General features: G+C 38.4%; 1 protein-coding gene across 4 annotated transcripts in view; it reads right to left on the bottom strand.

The window, feature by feature from the left end:
- BMPR2 (bone morphogenetic protein receptor type 2) overlaps nucleotides 1–18,860 on the bottom strand; it is a 104,186-nt gene that overhangs the window by 36,269 nt on the left and 49,057 nt on the right. For all 4 annotated transcript variants that reach the window (XM_027636385.1, XM_027636387.1, XM_027636384.1 and 1 more), the window contains 2 exons: nucleotides 14,589–14,762; nucleotides 13,128–13,307 (listed from right to left, as the gene is read on the bottom strand). In XM_027636385.1, coding sequence (XP_027492186.1) covers nucleotides 13,128–13,307; nucleotides 14,589–14,762 — 354 coding nt within the window. The remainder of the gene's footprint in view (nucleotides 1–13,127; nucleotides 13,308–14,588; nucleotides 14,763–18,860) is intronic.

Here is an 18,860-nt window from a genome sequence, read left to right as displayed (position 1 = left end):
ACAGTGATTACAAATACATTAAGGCAGCGAAGAAATTCATGTCACACTTCTGTCATCATTGTGGCCCTGGGTGTGCTAAGCTACTCAGAAGGTTGTGCTTAAGCAGAAATTCTAAATTCCTAAAAAGTGGTAATTTTAATTCTTATACAGGCTGCTAGAAGAAACTCCAAATTTACCAGTTTATGCTCAAATATCAACTTATAAATTCACACGTAAAGTGTGCAGGCATAAAATGCACATATCTTCGACGAACATTTAGGTGACATATGACCTCAGCTAATTAAATACTTAGTGCTGTGCTCCCTCATATTGTAGGAAACTTCTGCTCCACAGCAAGCACAGCACGGTGACAGACAGACTCTTCCTAAATGTAGGACTGTGCTCACCTCCACTCCCTGCTCTGAGTAGTCTCCTACAGATTACACACTAGCTCAGTGTAGGATCAAGGTCAGCAGAGTTGGGAGAACCTGTTCAGACTGATATCTTTAGTACCTTATTTCACTTGGTTTATTCTGGAATATCTAGTGAAATTAAGGATTCACAATTTATGAGTTTTCCCCCATCAGCAATATTTAACTATTATTGTTTCATAGCAGGTATCTAACACTCCAAGACTATTACGAAAATTTTCTCCCCACAGCAGAGCTCGATGTTTTCAGTTTTAATTAAAATAACACAAAAAAAATCCTCCATGAAAAAAAAATCCAACTCGAAACAAAAACCCCCCAAAACTCCCAAAAACATTTAACTGTATAAAACGAGGAAAACTAATGTTAGCACACCTGAGCTATACACTGAAATCTTAAATTAGTTTAAAACCTTTTCCTTTATGCACCCTCTCCCACTGCTATTACTCACTAACTATCCTCTTAGTGTTGGACAGAAGTTGTCTCCTATCTAACCCTCCAAAGCTGAGCAGGGTCAGCCCACACCTCCCTTGGCTCTCCCACTGTGCCTGTAGGAGCACTGCTGGCAGGAGCTCTGAGGCCTGGGAACAGCATCCCTCCCGGAGTGCCTGGCACAGCACTGGGAGATGTGTAATGCTTTTGGTTTACAGTCTGTGTTTATTCCACCCCCACGCATTTTTAGTTTGCTCCGGAGATGCTATGAATGGCTCCACAGCTGGGAGTGTCCAACGCAGGTGTGTGCAGGGTTCTGCTCCCCCAGACCCACGTGTGGTGGAGGGCACGTCCCACCTTCCCCTGCACAGGTAACAAGTGCACGATCCATCTGCTAACAGTGCTGGTAAAGGCAGAGGAACTCAGATTACTCTTCAGAGTCATTAAAAAAACTTTTTAAACAACAGCTCGAATATTTTCTGTATGTTCATCTATTACTGATTCCTGTGGCTTTACATGCTTTATTTTGCAGTAAGTTTTCACCAAGTGTTCTCTGCTTTCCCACAGCATTGTGGAGCAGCAGTGTCTGGACCTGCATTCAAAGGAAGAACGTGGCTCTGTGTAATTCACTGTGGCTCAGACAGCATCATCCATTTTGCCTTACTCACTGCAATTTTATCCTCAGAGAATAGAAATGGAGGAAAACAGAACAGCAGTTAGAATAGAACCAATTTGTATTTGCTGCAGTTTGGATGTCTACCTGTCACAAGTTCATGTTGGTGTGAATGTGGGTACTTGCTCCGTGCCTGTGGGTTATTTTGTCTGTTTTTTCTGCTGGGGGATGGTTTGGGGTTTTGCTTCTTTTTGAAGTTTTTGTGTGTGTGTTGTTTCAGTTTTAGTTTTTTTAAACAGTAAAACCTCCCAGGTCAAAAGAACACATGTATAAAAATTGTGTTTGTGTTTTACAACATTTGTACTAATTCATTGGGGTTTAAAATTCTATTTGTGCATCCCACATTGCTACTTTTAGAGTGAGTTAATGCTTTAATAGGAGAAACAGAACTATGAACAAGCAAAAATTATCTCAGTGGTTCCATATAGATGGTCCAGCTGTCTAGAGCACATATCAGCTGGGTATTCCTTCAGACAAACACATCCAGATGGATAGACAGGGCTCTGAACCATCATTCAAAGATAAAAAGAAATATTTTTATTTGGTAGAGAAAAAAAAAATCACTTTCACTGCGACAGCTCCAACACACTCATTTCCTGTCACAGCATTACAAAAGTGAGAAGTGTTTTTATACAGGAGGCAAGGACACCTTACACTCCTGCTCAAAGCATATATATAGTTTTGAAGTCAATATGAATGTCTGAAAAGGGAATTTTTTGCTAGTCTCAGACTAGCAGTTTCTAAATGAGCCTCATGCCGCCAGTCTAAAGGAAGGCAAAAATCCAGGCCAAAGTCAAAAGTTGTCTAATATCACTTATAGAGATTTCACAAACTTTTAGGAGATAATTGGTCTAACGCCAAGAAACATATATGCAGTATTTTGTAGGCTCAACCTTTAAAATAAATGCACAAAACTGTAGTGCTTAAACACTGAATCCACCTCACTGAAACCTTCAAAGGAATTTAAAAGAGCTGGATCACAATCTCCTATCTCTCTGCAACTTGGTATTGATGTCTTAGAAAAAGTCCTTCCTCAGACTTCTCAGAAAATATCAGATCTACCTTTTTACTCTAAAAGAAGAGAAAAAATCCTAAAGTTCCATTAAAAAAAAAAAAAAAGCTAAGGCAATAGAAAATCTTCACGCTTCTCTCAGTATCTTTCCTTGCCCTTAGAGATTGAATTCTTAACTTCTCCCCTCTAGACATATCTATACAGCTAATGTTTAGAAGTGTACTACACAAATAAACTGAAATAAGGTAAAACTCAGTAAGTCAGATTTTAAGACTAATTAATACATTGATTTCTTTCAAATTAACAAATGCGTTACAGAATAAACATCTTAGTATCCCAAAAATAAAACACTGATAAACAAACCAGACTTCTGAGAAATAAATGTATGGACTGTCTACATGAATCTGCTGATGTTTGGTTTTTAGAAAGATCAACCTCTATTCTGATATTGAAAACATGGAAGCTAAAAAACAACAACAAAAACCCCCAGATTTCTAACAGCTGACATGAAAAATCTGATTTCCTATCACAAAATTCAGTCCTAATGAGAACTGCAACAGGGAAAGTCTCTGTCACACAAAAACAGACACAACACTTGGTCTCCCAACTCCTGTGCTTACGTATTAGTGTCCATAACAACACCGCACCATTCATTTTATTTATTAAATACAAAACAGCAAAAATAATAATGGTGAATGGTATAGTATACATCAACAGCTATTTCAATACATAAGGAAGGAACATTCCCAAACCCACCACAGAAAGAGAACAAAACTGCAATGTGACTGGGAAGAGTAACACCACAAAATATCCAGATAAAATGAAAAGACACAAAGAAATACTATACAGACATAGTTGTGGATTGAGGAACTCTACTCTTTATACTTCATATAAGTCTCCTTATAACTTTTTCACAAATTCCCCTCATCCTAATCTGCCCTACTAGCAACAGTAAGCCTTCTTGGTTACACAACCAACACAAATGTAAATAGATTTTTGGTATCGACTTGAATCCCTGTTTGCAAAGAAGTACAATTACATTCACGGGAATCTTCACCAAGATTTTAGTGAATATAATTTCATCATGTCTCCCATTTGGATGGCAACAATAGCAGTTGTTCCATCCTGGAAGCAATAGCTTTGAAAACACCTGCAGTTGGTGCATAATCAGGGGTTCTGACCAGGAGCACACTGACGTGATGCTTTCCTGTGTGCATTGGTTTCCCTGGATCCTCTAAGAACTCCTTGTTTTTCAAGCACACAGGCTCTGTTACCCAGAAAGCCAAAAGGTCACCTCAGGCGACTTCAAAACAGCTCTGACAGCTCAATTCTTCAGAATTAATGGAGATGTGTATAGCCAGGATGACACAGATCCCAGTTACCAAACTTCACATTCAGCGTTCAAGAGTTAGTCACAAGTTTACAACCCAAACAACTGAGGCACTTACCTGCATCTGCCATTCACTTTATTAATACAAAGAACATTAGCCTTCCTTTGTAAGGGAAACTAATTTAAAACCCTCATCCCCAGTATCCATCCACAAGCAGATATTTTGTCTAATACAATGGAGGGAAAGGACAAACTATAGCTTCTATCCAGTACAGCTCCTAACCCTTTTTACACTCACAACAGAAGATGCTCCAACAGCACAGTTGTGAAAGAAATCAAATCACATAAAGAACAGTCACTTAGTGCATACAGACAAAGATAAGCACAGACAGTCCTGAGTTCAGGCTTTGACTACAGTGCCTGCAAGCCAGATCCAACCAGGCACGGTGCTGCCCTGCAGCTTTTGCTCCCTGGCTTGGGGGGAATGTGACTCTCTCTGCTCACTGCCTGCTCTGCACCAGCCTCTGCAGGAGCCACCTGACAGCTAACCTACATAATTCTCGCTCTTTAAATGCTTTGTTTAAAAGTAATTCCTCAAGTGTCCTTAGAAACAACTTAACACACTGTTAAAAAACAAATGTTTTATTTACTTACAGCTCCTAGGATTGTGCTAGATTGACGTACCATTAGCATTTTACCTCCAGAGAGCATCCTCTCTGAGGATGCACCATATGCTACATCATAAAGAAAGCAGTCAGAAATCAATGTTAAGTAACATATTGGATTTTCTGGATCACAATGTTTTCCAGATAAATAAAAAAGAAATTATCAAAAAAGCTCAATAAAGAACTGTGATTAATGACCAACTGTAAAGAGCCAAGATATTTTAACTGTCTGTCTGGACTTTCAGTCTCCTCTGAGGAGGCTGGGTCCCATTGTGCTGAGCTATAGATGCAACTCAGGTATCACTGCAAAGCAGTCGGGCTAACGGGCTATTTTAAGGGTATGTAAAGTGCCAAAACCCTAAAGTTTTCTTTATAAATTGTATCTGTTCTAAAATCAAGAGGGTAAAATGCATGGAACAAAACCATAATATAGGATTCGATTTTTGTCAGCAAACTTAGCACACAGGACAGAAACAAGTGAGGCTTATGGAAAAAGTCTAATTAAGAAGCAAAAAAAATACATGAAAGGTTTTCCATGATCTAAACACTTCTGCACAGATGAGCCTAATAGCACTGAACAGCAAATAACAGACCGGATAGTTATAAGTGATCTTGTATTTTACACTTAACAGCTCCAGTCCCACGTCTGCCTTTTACTATGTCAGTAGTCTGTGGACAAAGACTGCTACTGTACCGGCCATGAGGTGGGGATTTATTAGTAGTAGCTGGCAACACCTACCAGTGCTTTATAACCAAACTTTGCAGAGCTCTCGTTCCTTTTAACTCCATTCATTTCAGAATTGCTAAGGAAACCCAGAGTAGAGCCATGCTAAAAATCAAATATGAGGAATGCTCCTCGGGTAACATCGCAGGACAAAGGGGGTTATGAGAAACAGTGTTCTCAGAAAGCCCAGCAGCTCCAGCCTGCCCGGGGAGATACAACTGCAGCATTTTGAAGCTAATGCCCTCTGTCAGGAGCTGCAGCCGTGGAGCAGCCTGTGCACAGCCATTTCTGCCACTCTGGCTCACCACAAGGAGCCTTGAGCATGACAAGACAGGGAAAGCAGGACGTCAACAAAGCCGCTGAGGAAATAAACGTTGTTTGGAAAAGCACAGGGACACAGACAAGTATAACATCCACAAAACATAAATAGTGTTTTAATTTTGCTTGTCAATGACTTGAGTGTAAAGTATCTTGGCTAACTCACTCAGTATATTGTGCTGAGTAGAGTTACCTAAACAAATTCACAAGTCTTTAAAGTGGTGTAGCTTCCACAGTGCTGTAGTTTTAACTTTCTCTGAAGTGTTAAAAGCTACAGCACCCAGTCTTGAAATTTTTGGAGAATAGATACTAGAAGCCTATTACTACTACTTCACCATCAGAAAGCCTGTTGATCTATAATGTCACCCAAATGTACACTGATATGTCAATCTTCCTTCCAGAGAGCTCCTATCTACTTCTCAAATTATTTGTGTTGTTAAATAGCACTTTAGAGTTTGTTTAGAATAATGTTGATATTGTATACATGTATTACATTGCATATTGCAGCATCTGAATAAAGACATAAAAAGTACAGCATCCTTGTCCGTTCTCCATTTTGCCTTGAGATGGGGCAAAACAATTCCTTTCCACTACCTTTTTCATTTACAGTCCAGTTTTCCACCAATGCATTGTTTGATGCAAAGAGTATTGTTGTTAGGAGTCTCATCTACTTTTACCTTGGGTGTATAAGGCATTCACAATAAAGCCTCAATGTGCACTGTCACAAAAGATATCTACTAACTATGACATTGAATTTATTATACCACAACATAAGAAAGTCTGACAATACCCAACACTCCCCGTAAATGGAAAAAAATATATTTACTATATTTGTATTACCCAAAGATATTTGCAGTTCTTTAAACTGTGCATAAAACATAAGTAACTAATTTCTACTCAAGATGCAAATTAGCACCTCAGGAACTGCACATGATAAAAGAACTGGGAATCACCTATTTACAGACATCAGTTAGCTTAAAATGTACATTTTCACTATTACTGAAGGTGTCAAAAAACAGTGATTGCATTTCAAAAAATTTGTTTCCCTTCTTCATTTTAGACCTTAAATGTGAATAAAATAGTTGCTGTGTAGTACTAGAAATACGCAGGACACTTCAAAGATGGCAGAGATGAAGATCAGACAGTTATATCAAATGAATAAGTCAGAAGTTATTCTCACATCTACTTCAAGAATAGAGACCTCCGAGCCCTCTGAAAGAAAGTGCAAATATAGCTCTAGCACTTCACAAACACACTATATAGCAACGTCGAGATGAAGACAAAAATGCCACCTTGCATTCAAAAAGCTTTTTTTTTTAGATTTCAGCAGATTTTAAAAAGAACCTTGCAAATTCCTTGTTCTCAGACCTATGGGTCATAACACAGTACTAATTCCTGCTGGCACAGCCCTGTGGTGACCTGGTACAGCTCTCCTAGTTTGACAAAGCAATAGAGAACATACTCATAAAAAGAAAAAAAAAAAAAAAAAAGAAGAAAAAAAAGGCGGTGGGGTTGGAGCTTTTTTTTTGTTGTAAAAATAATATTTGAAACGTTTCTCCTTTTTCAAATAAACATGTTTGCTCCTCTAACACAGCTTTCAGCATTTTATGGGTTTGGTGCATAACAGAAATTTAAAAACATTTTCAAAATATTTCAATGCCAGAGCAAGTAAAACACTCCAATTTCATCTTCCTGATTAAATGCTTCTGTAAGAGAAAAAAATTTACACGTACAGTTTTCTAAGGAGGCTTTGCCTTCACAGCTAATATTTCATATTCAGACTCCAATTTCACATCAAAGCTTTACTTTTAAATTCAGTAAAGATGCAAGTTTAATCTCAGGAGACTATGATGTCTCAGAAGTTAAAACAGTAAGTGCTGCTACTGACAATCTTTAAGAGATTCGGCTTTGATAGATTCATTTCTAACGGGAAATTGAAGTTACTCGACAAGCATTACCAGTTATCTTGGGAGATTCTTGGAACATTTCACTAATTCTATGGAAATCAAAGTTTTCACTTGAATTTCTAAAAAAATTGCTTTAATACTTTGCTTCCTGCAACAACTTTCACTTCTACTTTTTCTGCCCTCCACTAATCCACAATACTATCACCTTTCCCTCGGTTACAACCACACAAGACATAGTCTTAATTAGAATACGTTTCCAAAATATTATCACTATGCACTTACAGCAATGTGCACCCTGTGTCACAGCCCTCTCCACAGTTAACTAATTTCCTGTAACCAAATAAACAGCAAAAAACAAACACTAAGCACTAAATTTCAGACGGAAAGGCAACTGAGGGTTCAAAACTTTGTCAACAGCTGGCTAAAATCCAAATATTTCATAATTATTCAGTATATTAAAAATTATTTTAAAAAACCCTACTTTTTGTTTTCCCCCTCTCTTAACTGCTCCACATACAATCTCTTTTAACAGAAACAAATACTTAGAAATCTCCACACACATTCACGTGTACCTCCTTTAGCAATTCAATATCTTCATTTTCTACAGTGCCCTAAAGTAACTTCCTTGGAGGCACAGTATCATTCTCTTGCATCAAATACTTAAATGTCTCAAAGTAAACTTTTTTTAAGAGATATTAAGGCCCTTAATTACTGTCTTAGTATTTCTTCCCCACCTTATAACATAGTGAAGGCACATTAATGACATAAAATGCCTTATCTTTTCACTGACTTGACCCACTCCCTATCGTTTCAAGGGTACAAGTTTTAAGCCTCGTGTAGATCAGTCCCAGCTCCATCTTTTAATGTCCAATATCTACCACCTTGCAAAGGTTTTTAATTTCCCCTTTACTATGCATCCAAATCACCTGAAAAAAAAATTTAGCGCATGTGAGGCAAAATGTGTTACAGAGTGTTTTCTTAGATTAAGCAGATCAGAAATGAAAGAGCAACTTAAACACCAGCTACAAAATTAGCTGATCAGATACTGCAACCCAGCTGAAGTAAATGCATTTCAATCACTAATATCGGATGCTGCTCTCCGGAAAAAGCAGTTCAAGATAACGACTGAGAGTGAGCAGGGTTACAACTTTCCAAAATTAGCCTGACATGATCTAATTCAGCTTCAGAGGGAGTTAGATTGGGCCACGTGCCCACAGCAACATGAGTCCAACTGCTGCCTCTCAAAACCAATAGTTAAATGAAAACTCTCTTATTACCACCATAATTAACCTGACCCAGTCACATATATTAGTAATTACTTTTTTTTAATGGTAGTTTTTGTCCAAGTTTCCCCACAACTCTGTGTGCACTTAAAGACAGACTTCTACATACATATTTTATATACCTAGCAAGAAGGCTGGCAAGGAAAGGCAAGGATGTTCCACTGGAAAGATAAACGCATCTTTCAGTGTTCCAGAATAAAGAAATAATTTCCTTTGCTGTGTGAGGCAGTCTCTTTATATCCAAATCTCAGTGCTTTTATTGAATAAAAGTTTCCTAAAGCCTCTAAAAATTGCAGCCACCATTTGCTGTTGGTGAGAAGAATGCCCTACATAATTTTCAACAGTAAGTACCAGTAATGCTCAACTGTTGCTGCCAGGAATTTTTTCCATATATCATACAAAAATACATTCTTAACACTCAGTTGCTCTAACATTAATTTATTTGCAGAGCCAGGAATGCAGCCTTGAGGGAAAAAAAAATAATTAAAAATTGTTTTGTTGCTTTCATCTTGATGTTATTTTAACGTGACTGTTTCATTACAGCAATATGTCTATGACCAACGAGGGAGATCATTAAGTCTTTAGCTACTTAAGTTCTATTTAACTGGCCATTATGAATGATTGAGGAACTAATGAATTTGTCTTCAAAACAGTCTCAGAATTTAGAAAGCATTTTGTAGACACAGGAGGCAGATATTTGGCAAGTCTCAAACTAAATATTTGACAAAGCCAAAGCAAACACATGTCTCAAAACACTGACCCAGGAAGCCATAGTTGGCCCTCTTTAGGCAGGGTTAAGGGGTATATGAACATACTGGCTGAAGTTAAGATGGAAAATTTTTTGTCAATTTTTTGTGATTTAGCTAGGCAGAAGAAAGTATATTTTTCCCCAGAAGTGCAAGCTTAGATTGAGGACAAGTGGTTGTTTCTGAACTTCTGCGTTTCAACAGCTCCAAACTCCACAACCAAATCTTGAGATTCAAACCACCCTGCTCCAACCACTGCTTCTCCCGGCATCAGGAAACAGCTATCTCAGTCTTTGCATTTTTAATACCTCTAGACTGTGGGTTCTAGACTATAACCTATCCTACAGCATTTGCAAAATTCTAGCTGGAGGGATTAGCAACCAACAACTACTCAAATCTGCCTGGATTATCTTGAAGATAAAAGGGAAGAATATTATGACTACTCAGATGTATGATTGTTTTAAATTACCAGCTGCACATTAAGAAGCAGTAAAGATTAAATTTAAGGCTTCCAGAACCTGTTTGTTCTTAATCTTATTTTTCATTTCTAATAAAACTTGTTACAAAACAGAATGGATAACCTATATTTATTCCCTGATCAAATATGAACTAAAAAAACCCCAAAAAAACAAAAAACCAGAGAAGCTATTGCATTCTACCAGATATGGTTGTGTGATAAATACATTTTGACATCCTAAAACCAACATTGACATTATCTTAAATATTACACTTAATTTCTATAATTGCTATATTTTATGACAATGATAATTTGTTATATCTAACACGTATTAAGATCCTAACTTACTTTCATCTCCTTGAATCATTTATAGTCTAGCTACATCTTTCAACACACCACTGTTACTTGTCATACAAAAATTGCAACCAAAAGACTGTATAAAGTAATTGTTTTATTCCTTCATTATTGTTCTGGATGGATTTAGCTCAATAACCTAACTATTCTGCTGTTTCCACAGATCCTTCATACAGCCTTCAAGGAAACATTTTAAAAAGAACAGCTACAATTTTCCTTAATAATTAAACTTTAAACTGACTAAGGTCATCAGTAGTGTTTACAGGTTCCATTAGTTTTTAAACTATAGCTGAATTTACACTTGTTATTCCAAGAACTTTTTATGCTGTGTGATTTTACTGAAAATCAGAAGAAAAACATTTACAAATGCTTAGGCTTCACACAATTAACTGTACACCAGTCACCTCTGCTTTGAAATTTCCAGGATCAAAAGAACAGTTCTGGGAGGCCACATACATTACTTTCTGTCATTCAAGAACTATTCAATGTGCAACACTTTTAATGCTTTATCAAAAATATAGATGAAATAGTGTTCTTACAGTTCACAGGCAATAGTGAAACAACCTTCTGCGGAAGATTTCCTGAAAGCTATGGTAACACAGATTGCCACAGCCTGTGCAGCTAAGCTTACTATTGCCCTTGAAGCACTCAACTTTAATAGAAAGGCTGGAAGAGGGCCCAAGTAAGGTATCTAGTAGTTAACACAAAGCTTCCCAAAAATTCCATTAAAACTGAATTTTGCCAAAGAAAGAGGGCTGTTCTCCATGTTCAGATGGCAAAACTGAATCTTACAGCACCAAAATGGGTTCTGGAAGTGGTTGAGAGGGCTGAAAAAGGGACCATGGAGACTCCAGCACTTGGAATGGAGGTCAGTAATGTTGTAGGTCTCCGTGTGCCACAGCCTACCCATTCTTTCACCCTTCCAGCTTCCTACACTGTATCCTCTGCCTCCACAGTGCTATGAGTGTGCGGGATATAAACAGTCAGGAGTAGCCCCATCTCTGTGGGATGTGTGGCAAATGAGGCCATCCCTGCTACTGGAATGGCCCATCTCCATCTCTTTACAAATAAAACACCAAAGTGGCAAATGAGGCCATCTGTGCTACTGGAATGGCCCATCTCCATTTCTTAACCTTGTCAAAGCAGACAGACAACTGTGCTCGGTAGCAATCTACTTTGCTTATGCTTATGCCTAAAGCCAGATTTGCCTATTATGAAAATGGAAGGTGACACAATAATACAAAACAGTTTGAGTCAGTAGAAATGTATGCTGCAGCACTCAATTACAGCTGGGTGAATTAAGGACTGTGTTAAATTTAATCTCCCCCCCCACACACACTTTGCAAATCAACATAGATCTTTCACTATTAAAAATTCCATATAAAAACTATTTGAAGATCTTATCACTCAATAATTGAATTAATTCAGCTTGTAATTTCTACCCTTGAAGAAGCACAAGTCATTTTGTAGGAACCTGGTTTTCCTATTTTGGGGGCACAGAAAGGGACAAGGAATTATCTTCACACTTTTTGTTCCTCCTGTCTAATTTCCCTCTACAACACTAACTCCAGTCACATTTGGGGAGCACAATCCAATGACTACTACAAGAGTCGAGTAAGAGTCTGTTCTGCATTGTGCAGTGCTGAGCTGAGACACTGATTCTAAATGGTCACTATTTACTAGTTCTACAAACAGCCTTATCAACCAAAAGGCACCACGTCTTATCAACTTTCTTTACCCATTTATATTGTATGCACTTTCCCAGTAAAAGGCTGTTTATTTTTTTAGTATGCCAAGCCCTCATTTTGATCACACTTGTTTACAAACACTCCACCCTACAGCCATTTTTGAAAGCATCAGTAATTAAAGCATCGGGATCTTCACGCTCAAGTTAATTCAAATACTATCATTCCTAAACATAAACTATTCCTTTTGCATTCCACAGCTCTAAATGCTACCCAATTAAAGACATCTTCATTTACAAAACACTTTCCATTGATACAGAACTCTCAACAAACGGAACAGTTGTGTCTCCCTTTACATACCTAACTGTATTTAATTTCTCTTTCACAATCCTTATTTAGAAAAGGCTATCCAAATGTTTACCTTAGGCCACTAACTCAGCCCCTCAGTTCTTAACTCTTGGAACACAGCACAACAGTGTGCCTGCTAGTTATGATTGTGCTTCTGTCACAGGAGGTTAAGCATTTGATCCCTTGATTTAGATCCATATGTTATGTTGATTTTATAACAGAAAATTACGTTGCTCAAACCAGTATTTTTGAATATTATATCAAAGTTAACGCCTACCAGAGATATGCAAAACAAAGAAGTCAGATTTCAAAGCACTGCAAGACTGTTGGAGAGAATCTCTACAGTCTGATATAAGACCGGTTCTACCACTCCAAGCTACCTGTGCACCATGACTGAACAGACAGGCCAGACTATCCAAAGGTGAATGAACCTACTGGCCTGTTTTTAACAGAAGTCATGAATCCTTAATATCCCCACAGGCTTATGAGCTCGGGCATCCAAATATCAAAACACCCAAGATCACAGACCATTTTGGAAAATGTAATCTGCATTCAGAAGTCACCTATAGAAACAATCCTGCTGTAAATATTTAGCTCAGTCTTTGTGGAGCACTGTGGAATATATGTGTGATAAACTTCGTAAGTGAAAGCTCTGTTCTGTTTGCCGTCTCCTTGGTATATAAATAGAAAAGTCACAGGTTTCACATTTAACAGTACCATGAAAGAAGCATCTTTCTCTAAAACATTTAAACCACAAAATAGCATAGAGGGAAACATTTGACTTACTGTAAGGTGTTGTATCAGTAGGATCAGGAGGTGGAAAATTCTCTGTGAAGTTGACATTACACAAGTCCGTACTACAGCAGCAGAAGCGGTATGTTCCATTCTGAATCAAGGAAGGGGTGGTTGTAACTATACACTCCTCAAAGTGACACTCCTGTGGGTCTCCTATATGAGACCAGCAACCTGTAAAAAGAGGTAAATTAAAGAACCTTTCTTAAAGGAAGCATAAAATTAGTTCTATCAAACAGACAGACACACCTATAGAAATCCATACATTACCTAATTAAACATTATGAAGTGGGGTGAAAACAGTTACCATAATCTGCTTATCTGACTTTACTACTACCTTTTAAATCAAAACCTGAAGAATTTCTTTTAGAACTTCCCACAGTCAAGGAGAGGAAACATGGGCAGCAATGAAGGCCAACATCAGAGGTGTCCAACTGTCACCTTAATATGATAAAACTAAGCCTTCAAAGCACAAGCATGCCATTCCCCATTTCTCTGGTACCACAGACCATATCACCACCCTCTGGTCCAGAGTCTAAATGAATTATGACCTAGTCCCCTCCCTTGGCCACAAGACTGCGTCTATGTAGTTTGGTGCTTCTTGTACAGTTTTCAAAATTCTTCCTCACTGTCAACATCACTGGGTTTTTCTACAGTTATTTCTTGGTTAATACCAGGCCCTTTCTCCCTGCAGCAACTGTTCCTTCCCAAGTATGGTCAATGGCAGTTAAATGTCATTTATGTACAGATGTCTGGAAGGCAAAGAGGCAGCAGGGGGGCAGAGGTGAGCAGTCAGTCTGCCTCCTTCAGCAGATTGCCAGATCAAACATGAAACAACATGGAGTACAACTGCACAGCTGTTTGTAAATACCAGCTCTCATTCAGCTTTATACTAAATTAACTTGCATCCAAGTAACAAAGAGCAGAGTCCCTGAGAATGGTAATCAAAACGTCTCCAGCAACTGCAAGGCTCTTCAACCCTCCTACCATCACTCTCCCCCCACAGAACAGCAGTGAATTGTGCTACTGATGTGTGACAGTTTTGTGGCGCAGCTGGAGTTTCCTTTGTAAACAAACATCCAACCAATATGAGTATACACTTTTTTACTTAATGAGACACTTATTGTTAAATTTATCATTACATCAATATGTATACTGAAATTCAAGAAAGCCATCTTGACATCACAGGCCTCTGGACATCCTAAGTAACAAGAAATTTGACTGCTTTTTCCTTCAACTGCGCCTTGATATCTTTGGTTTCTTTTAGAAGTCATTTATTTCAAAAGAACTTTCTGTTCATATTTAAAATTGCTAAATGGCAAATTTATAATTATGCATTTGCAGAATGCGCAAGAAGCCTAATTTTGCAACTGTGCATCTTTGTATCTGCTGGCTAGATCACAAAACATGAAATAAGTAGCAAAACTACTGCGCTTAAACTGAAGTGTTCCATACCTTGTTTTACAAGATGTATGTCTCCTTCTCGTGTTTTTTCCCAAAGTCCATAGCAGGTACTACCTTTCATGCACAAAATTGTGCCATTCTCCTGGGAGATTCGGCTCTCACTGACTCCATGGTCCTGCTGATATGGGTCCTTAAAAGCACACAGCCGCTCCTCACTCTGGGTGGCTTTAGACAAAGAAAGAAAAATAATTTCTGTCAGTGATTCTATGCATAAAATATTAAGGACGATTAAGGTCTTCTGGAAAGACACACTGAAAATCATCCTGAATTATATGTATCCATTCTTTAAACTCTACTCCCACAGACAGAAATAAAAGTGAGGTCTATCCCAAAGTTACTTTCATACAGATGACAAAAAAACCCTCGACAGATGTCACAAGATGAATGTGCAAATGTTTGAAGTTCATAGGTGCAGAATAAAAACTTCGTTGCACAGTTTGCCATCATCTGCATCGCTTGTCCTCAAGCATAAATTACAGAGCTATTTGTTGGTTTCTCCAACAACTGCAGGTGTTACCTAATTGTTTACAGATCCTAAACCAAGATGATCTTTTTCAGACTGCACCCAGCCCAGTGCCTACTGAATTCAGAGGGTTTTTTCCACTCTCTGGCTATTGACCTAGCGCTTCTTTTTCACATGACCCAGCCACTGCACTGACATTCAGTGCTTTTTCCTCAGGAGCTGATCAGTTTGGGCTCTTTCACACAATTTCATTAATGACCAACAACCAAACTAGCAGAATAAAGCCCTTACAACTGACCAGCAGGTCTGGGAAACACTGCCTGTAAACAGGAGCAACACTGCGTGTGAAGTCTCCCTGTGGAATGTCCAGCAGCAACATCATAAAACATAAAAAGAGAGCACAAAAATAAATACCCCACCTACCACCTAAAAGATTTTGGGTTTTTTTTTTCATTTAAACAAAACTAAAATCACCCACAAAAAGTATCCTGATTTTTATTTCATCAATAAATTTCAAAAATGTAGTATCTTAACAACTCATATGTTTGAACTGCCTCTGTCATCTTTTCTTTAGGAAGAATAAACACATTTAAACAATAAATTCTTCAAAAAGGCAAGAAGTTCAAGATAAATAAATCCTACATTTGTAGCGAGTATATTTAGAATATTTTCATTCTTCCCTTAGTGATTTTATAAAATGCATGGAAAGCCAGGTGTGTAAATACAAGGCACTTAAGTATTATTCAGAAGTACAGTTCAGCAAACAGCCAATCACAGTAAGAATTTGTACTAGGTTATTTCAACAACTAGATTTCAACCAGTTCTTTAACTCCCATTAAAGTATTGGTAGCAAAAAGATGCAATGTGAAGTAGATTGGTCTTTTGGGAAAACAGATTTTGAACTTAAAATAAAATTACACTGTATGTAATTTTAAGTTACGAAAGGTACTGTATAAAATAGTTCCTCACAGAGGATTTATTTATTTTATTATTCTACAGCACTGGCCCCAAAGAAGCCATTTTGCAGCAAGGCAGACTTACTGCAGAAACACTTTCAGTGCATCCCCAGCACGGATGATTTGGTAATAAAAAGAAAAGCCAAGAGACTCAGATACGTGTGTCTCACTTCCAAGGCCTTTGCTATTCATTGAGGAGTCAAAATTCATAGTTCTTTTATGCTGAGGCAACCATAAAGTGCTGCACCACCAAGAAGAGCATTCAGTCAGTGTCTCCCAGTTTATTCTGTGGCTGCAGTAACTAAAATAGCACAACTTAGCTTATTTTTCTAGTGGTCTGGTAGGGCGTGTATGAGCAGTTGAGCTGCACGTTGGCTCAGTGGTGGTAAAACTCTCAGCTGAAGAGACAAGAACTTCTTCAGCCAGTGTAATTCAATCACCTGCAGCTCCACGTACCCCAAGAACCTGGCTGGCAGTCTGTGCTGCTCACCCACCTCTGCACAGGGGTCAGTGCACTATTAACAGTTTACATACAGAACTAGAGCTTTGCAGTGATAAATACATTTACTATGAAGCAGTACTTGATAGTCAGAAACTCAGTTGCCTAAATTTCGTATCCAATTTTTTTTTAAATCTAAATGGGTAGAGCTAGTCAAGTTACTGAGTACAAAAAGGTCACACATTAACAGCCAGCATATGCTGCCTCCAGCAGTACTTGCCAGTTGCACGTAGTAGTTTTATTCTCAGGAACAGCTGAGTATGCCAGGCGTGAAGCATCTGTCCTGCATTCTCTGCTCCATGACATGGGACTGGCCAAGAGACAACGTATGAAAGGACAGCACTCCACTGCCATAAGGGAACTGGAGCTGACTAACTTTTTGAAAATCAAAAGAAGAAAAAACTATCAGAATTAAAATTTTCAAGACTAAAAATGGGATAGAATTACACAGTCTTGTGAAATAGGGCCCATCTGCTCCAAGGGACACCACGAAGGTTTTAAAATCCATCGTGAATGATAGCTGAGTGGGGCTAAGGCCATCCAAGATTCTGGTTGTTTACAAAATGCTCAAATTGCTGCAACATAAGCCCTTTCATAATTTGACTTGACTATGAAAAACAAACTTAACAGAATTTATGAAACAGACAAACGAATCTGGTTTCCTTATTAAAAGAAAAAAAAAAAGTAATTCCAGGAAAGTCCACTTTCATAATACCTCAATAGGTTTAAAAAAAAAAATAAATAAATTTAACCTCTGGATTAATGGAAGGGAAAAAAAAAATCCCAAAACATTTTGGTTTTGCTTTATACTCAGAAATACAGTTGCATGTGTCATGTCTGTTTTCCAGAGTCTGAGACAGCTTTAATTGCTAACTATTCCGGTCTCTTCATCTTTCTATAAATCTCTTAGCATCAAGGTTATGCAGAAGATACTTGAAAAAAGAGGAGTTGTTAACTGTCATGCTAGATGCTGTCCAACCACACACTACAGAAAATATGAGTTGCTATCAAAGGCTTTTCTGATTTAAAAGATTTACATTGCCCTACAAGAATACCTGCAGAGGGGAGGAAGGGGCAAGCATGGCAAAATACAATTCACACCGCTAGCAACCTGTCTATCAGTTTTCCAGTAAAGTAATAAAAATACAAGTTAACTTGACACATTTTACTGTCAGATGATCTCAGTGGGAAACTTTTCCAACAAAAAATAAAGGTTACTCATCCAACAACTAGAGTTTTCATGCTGATCACTGCACATTCCTACTTCGATTATAACTTAGAGTAGAACAGCCCCTGTGGGAGCAGTACCCACTGCAATACTCTGCTGACCCCTGCCCCTTCCCTGATGGCATGGAACATCTGGAGAACAGGGGACACGGAACAAAAGCTACTTTATTTTTCTCTATGGCCTCTGTAGGTTCATTGTTGAAGTTGTAATGCCGAAGAAAATCGGGTAGGGCGTTCAGATGTACAGAAACCATCTCGAAGAACAACAGAATAGATGAGCTGCTTCAGTTTCTTTGCATGATTTTGGAACATTCCTGCTCTGGGAATCTGGCATTAAGGTTTTCTTCTTCCAGGCAGTGGAACCTAGTCAGATCTGAAAAAATTTTAGTATTGGAATGTTTCTAGGTCAGGTCTTGAAAGCCACCTCTATCCTAGAGGAGTACGCCTTAAAGCTTGCCCAAAAGAAGTAATACAAAATACTACTACAAAAATGACACAAAAGTGCTGGAGTGCCTGCTTCAAAGTTTACCAAGTCTAACAGAAATCTTACTCTCCCGGGTAAAATACTGTGGTTTATTTGGATTTATGCATGTTCCCCATGGATTACCTTTTCTGTCAGTTTTCAGTCATCACGGGAGCCAACAGGTATGCAGGCTGCCCTCCGAGCTCAAACACACCTACCCGTCCCTTGGGAGCTGTGCATCTGCAACATTTGAGGGCAACCACTAACACTCTCTGTAGCAGTTTAGCTGGAAACAGTTCCAAAGCTGCTGCTTCCAAAACTCAATCCTTGGAGATATTCAAAAGCCATCTGGGTATGGTCTGGGGCAGATGGTTCTAGGTGATCCTAGATTGGACAAGATGACCTCCAGAGATTCCTCCCAACCTCAACCATTCTGCAAGGCTTGCAGGTCTCCAGGTACTCAGTGTGCAGCAACTGGCCAAAAATTATTCTTCAGCTGGGCTACCTGCCATTTTTTGCCTCCAAGGCAGGCAAAATGGCAGGGTAAGGCTAGAACTACTGGATTCTCTAGTTTGTCTTCAGTTCAAACAGATACAAACCCAAGGAAACACCTTAATGTTAAGATCTTCATTAAACAACAAGAGCAATTAAAATA

Source organism: Corapipo altera, unplaced genomic scaffold, assembly GCF_003945725.1.
Source record: "Corapipo altera isolate COAL_440 unplaced genomic scaffold, ASM394572v1 45, whole genome shotgun sequence".
Classification (NCBI taxonomy): domain Eukaryota; kingdom Metazoa; phylum Chordata; class Aves; order Passeriformes; family Pipridae; genus Corapipo; species Corapipo altera.
Note: the sequence above shows the minus strand (reverse complement) of the source record. Positions and strands in the feature narration are given on the sequence as shown.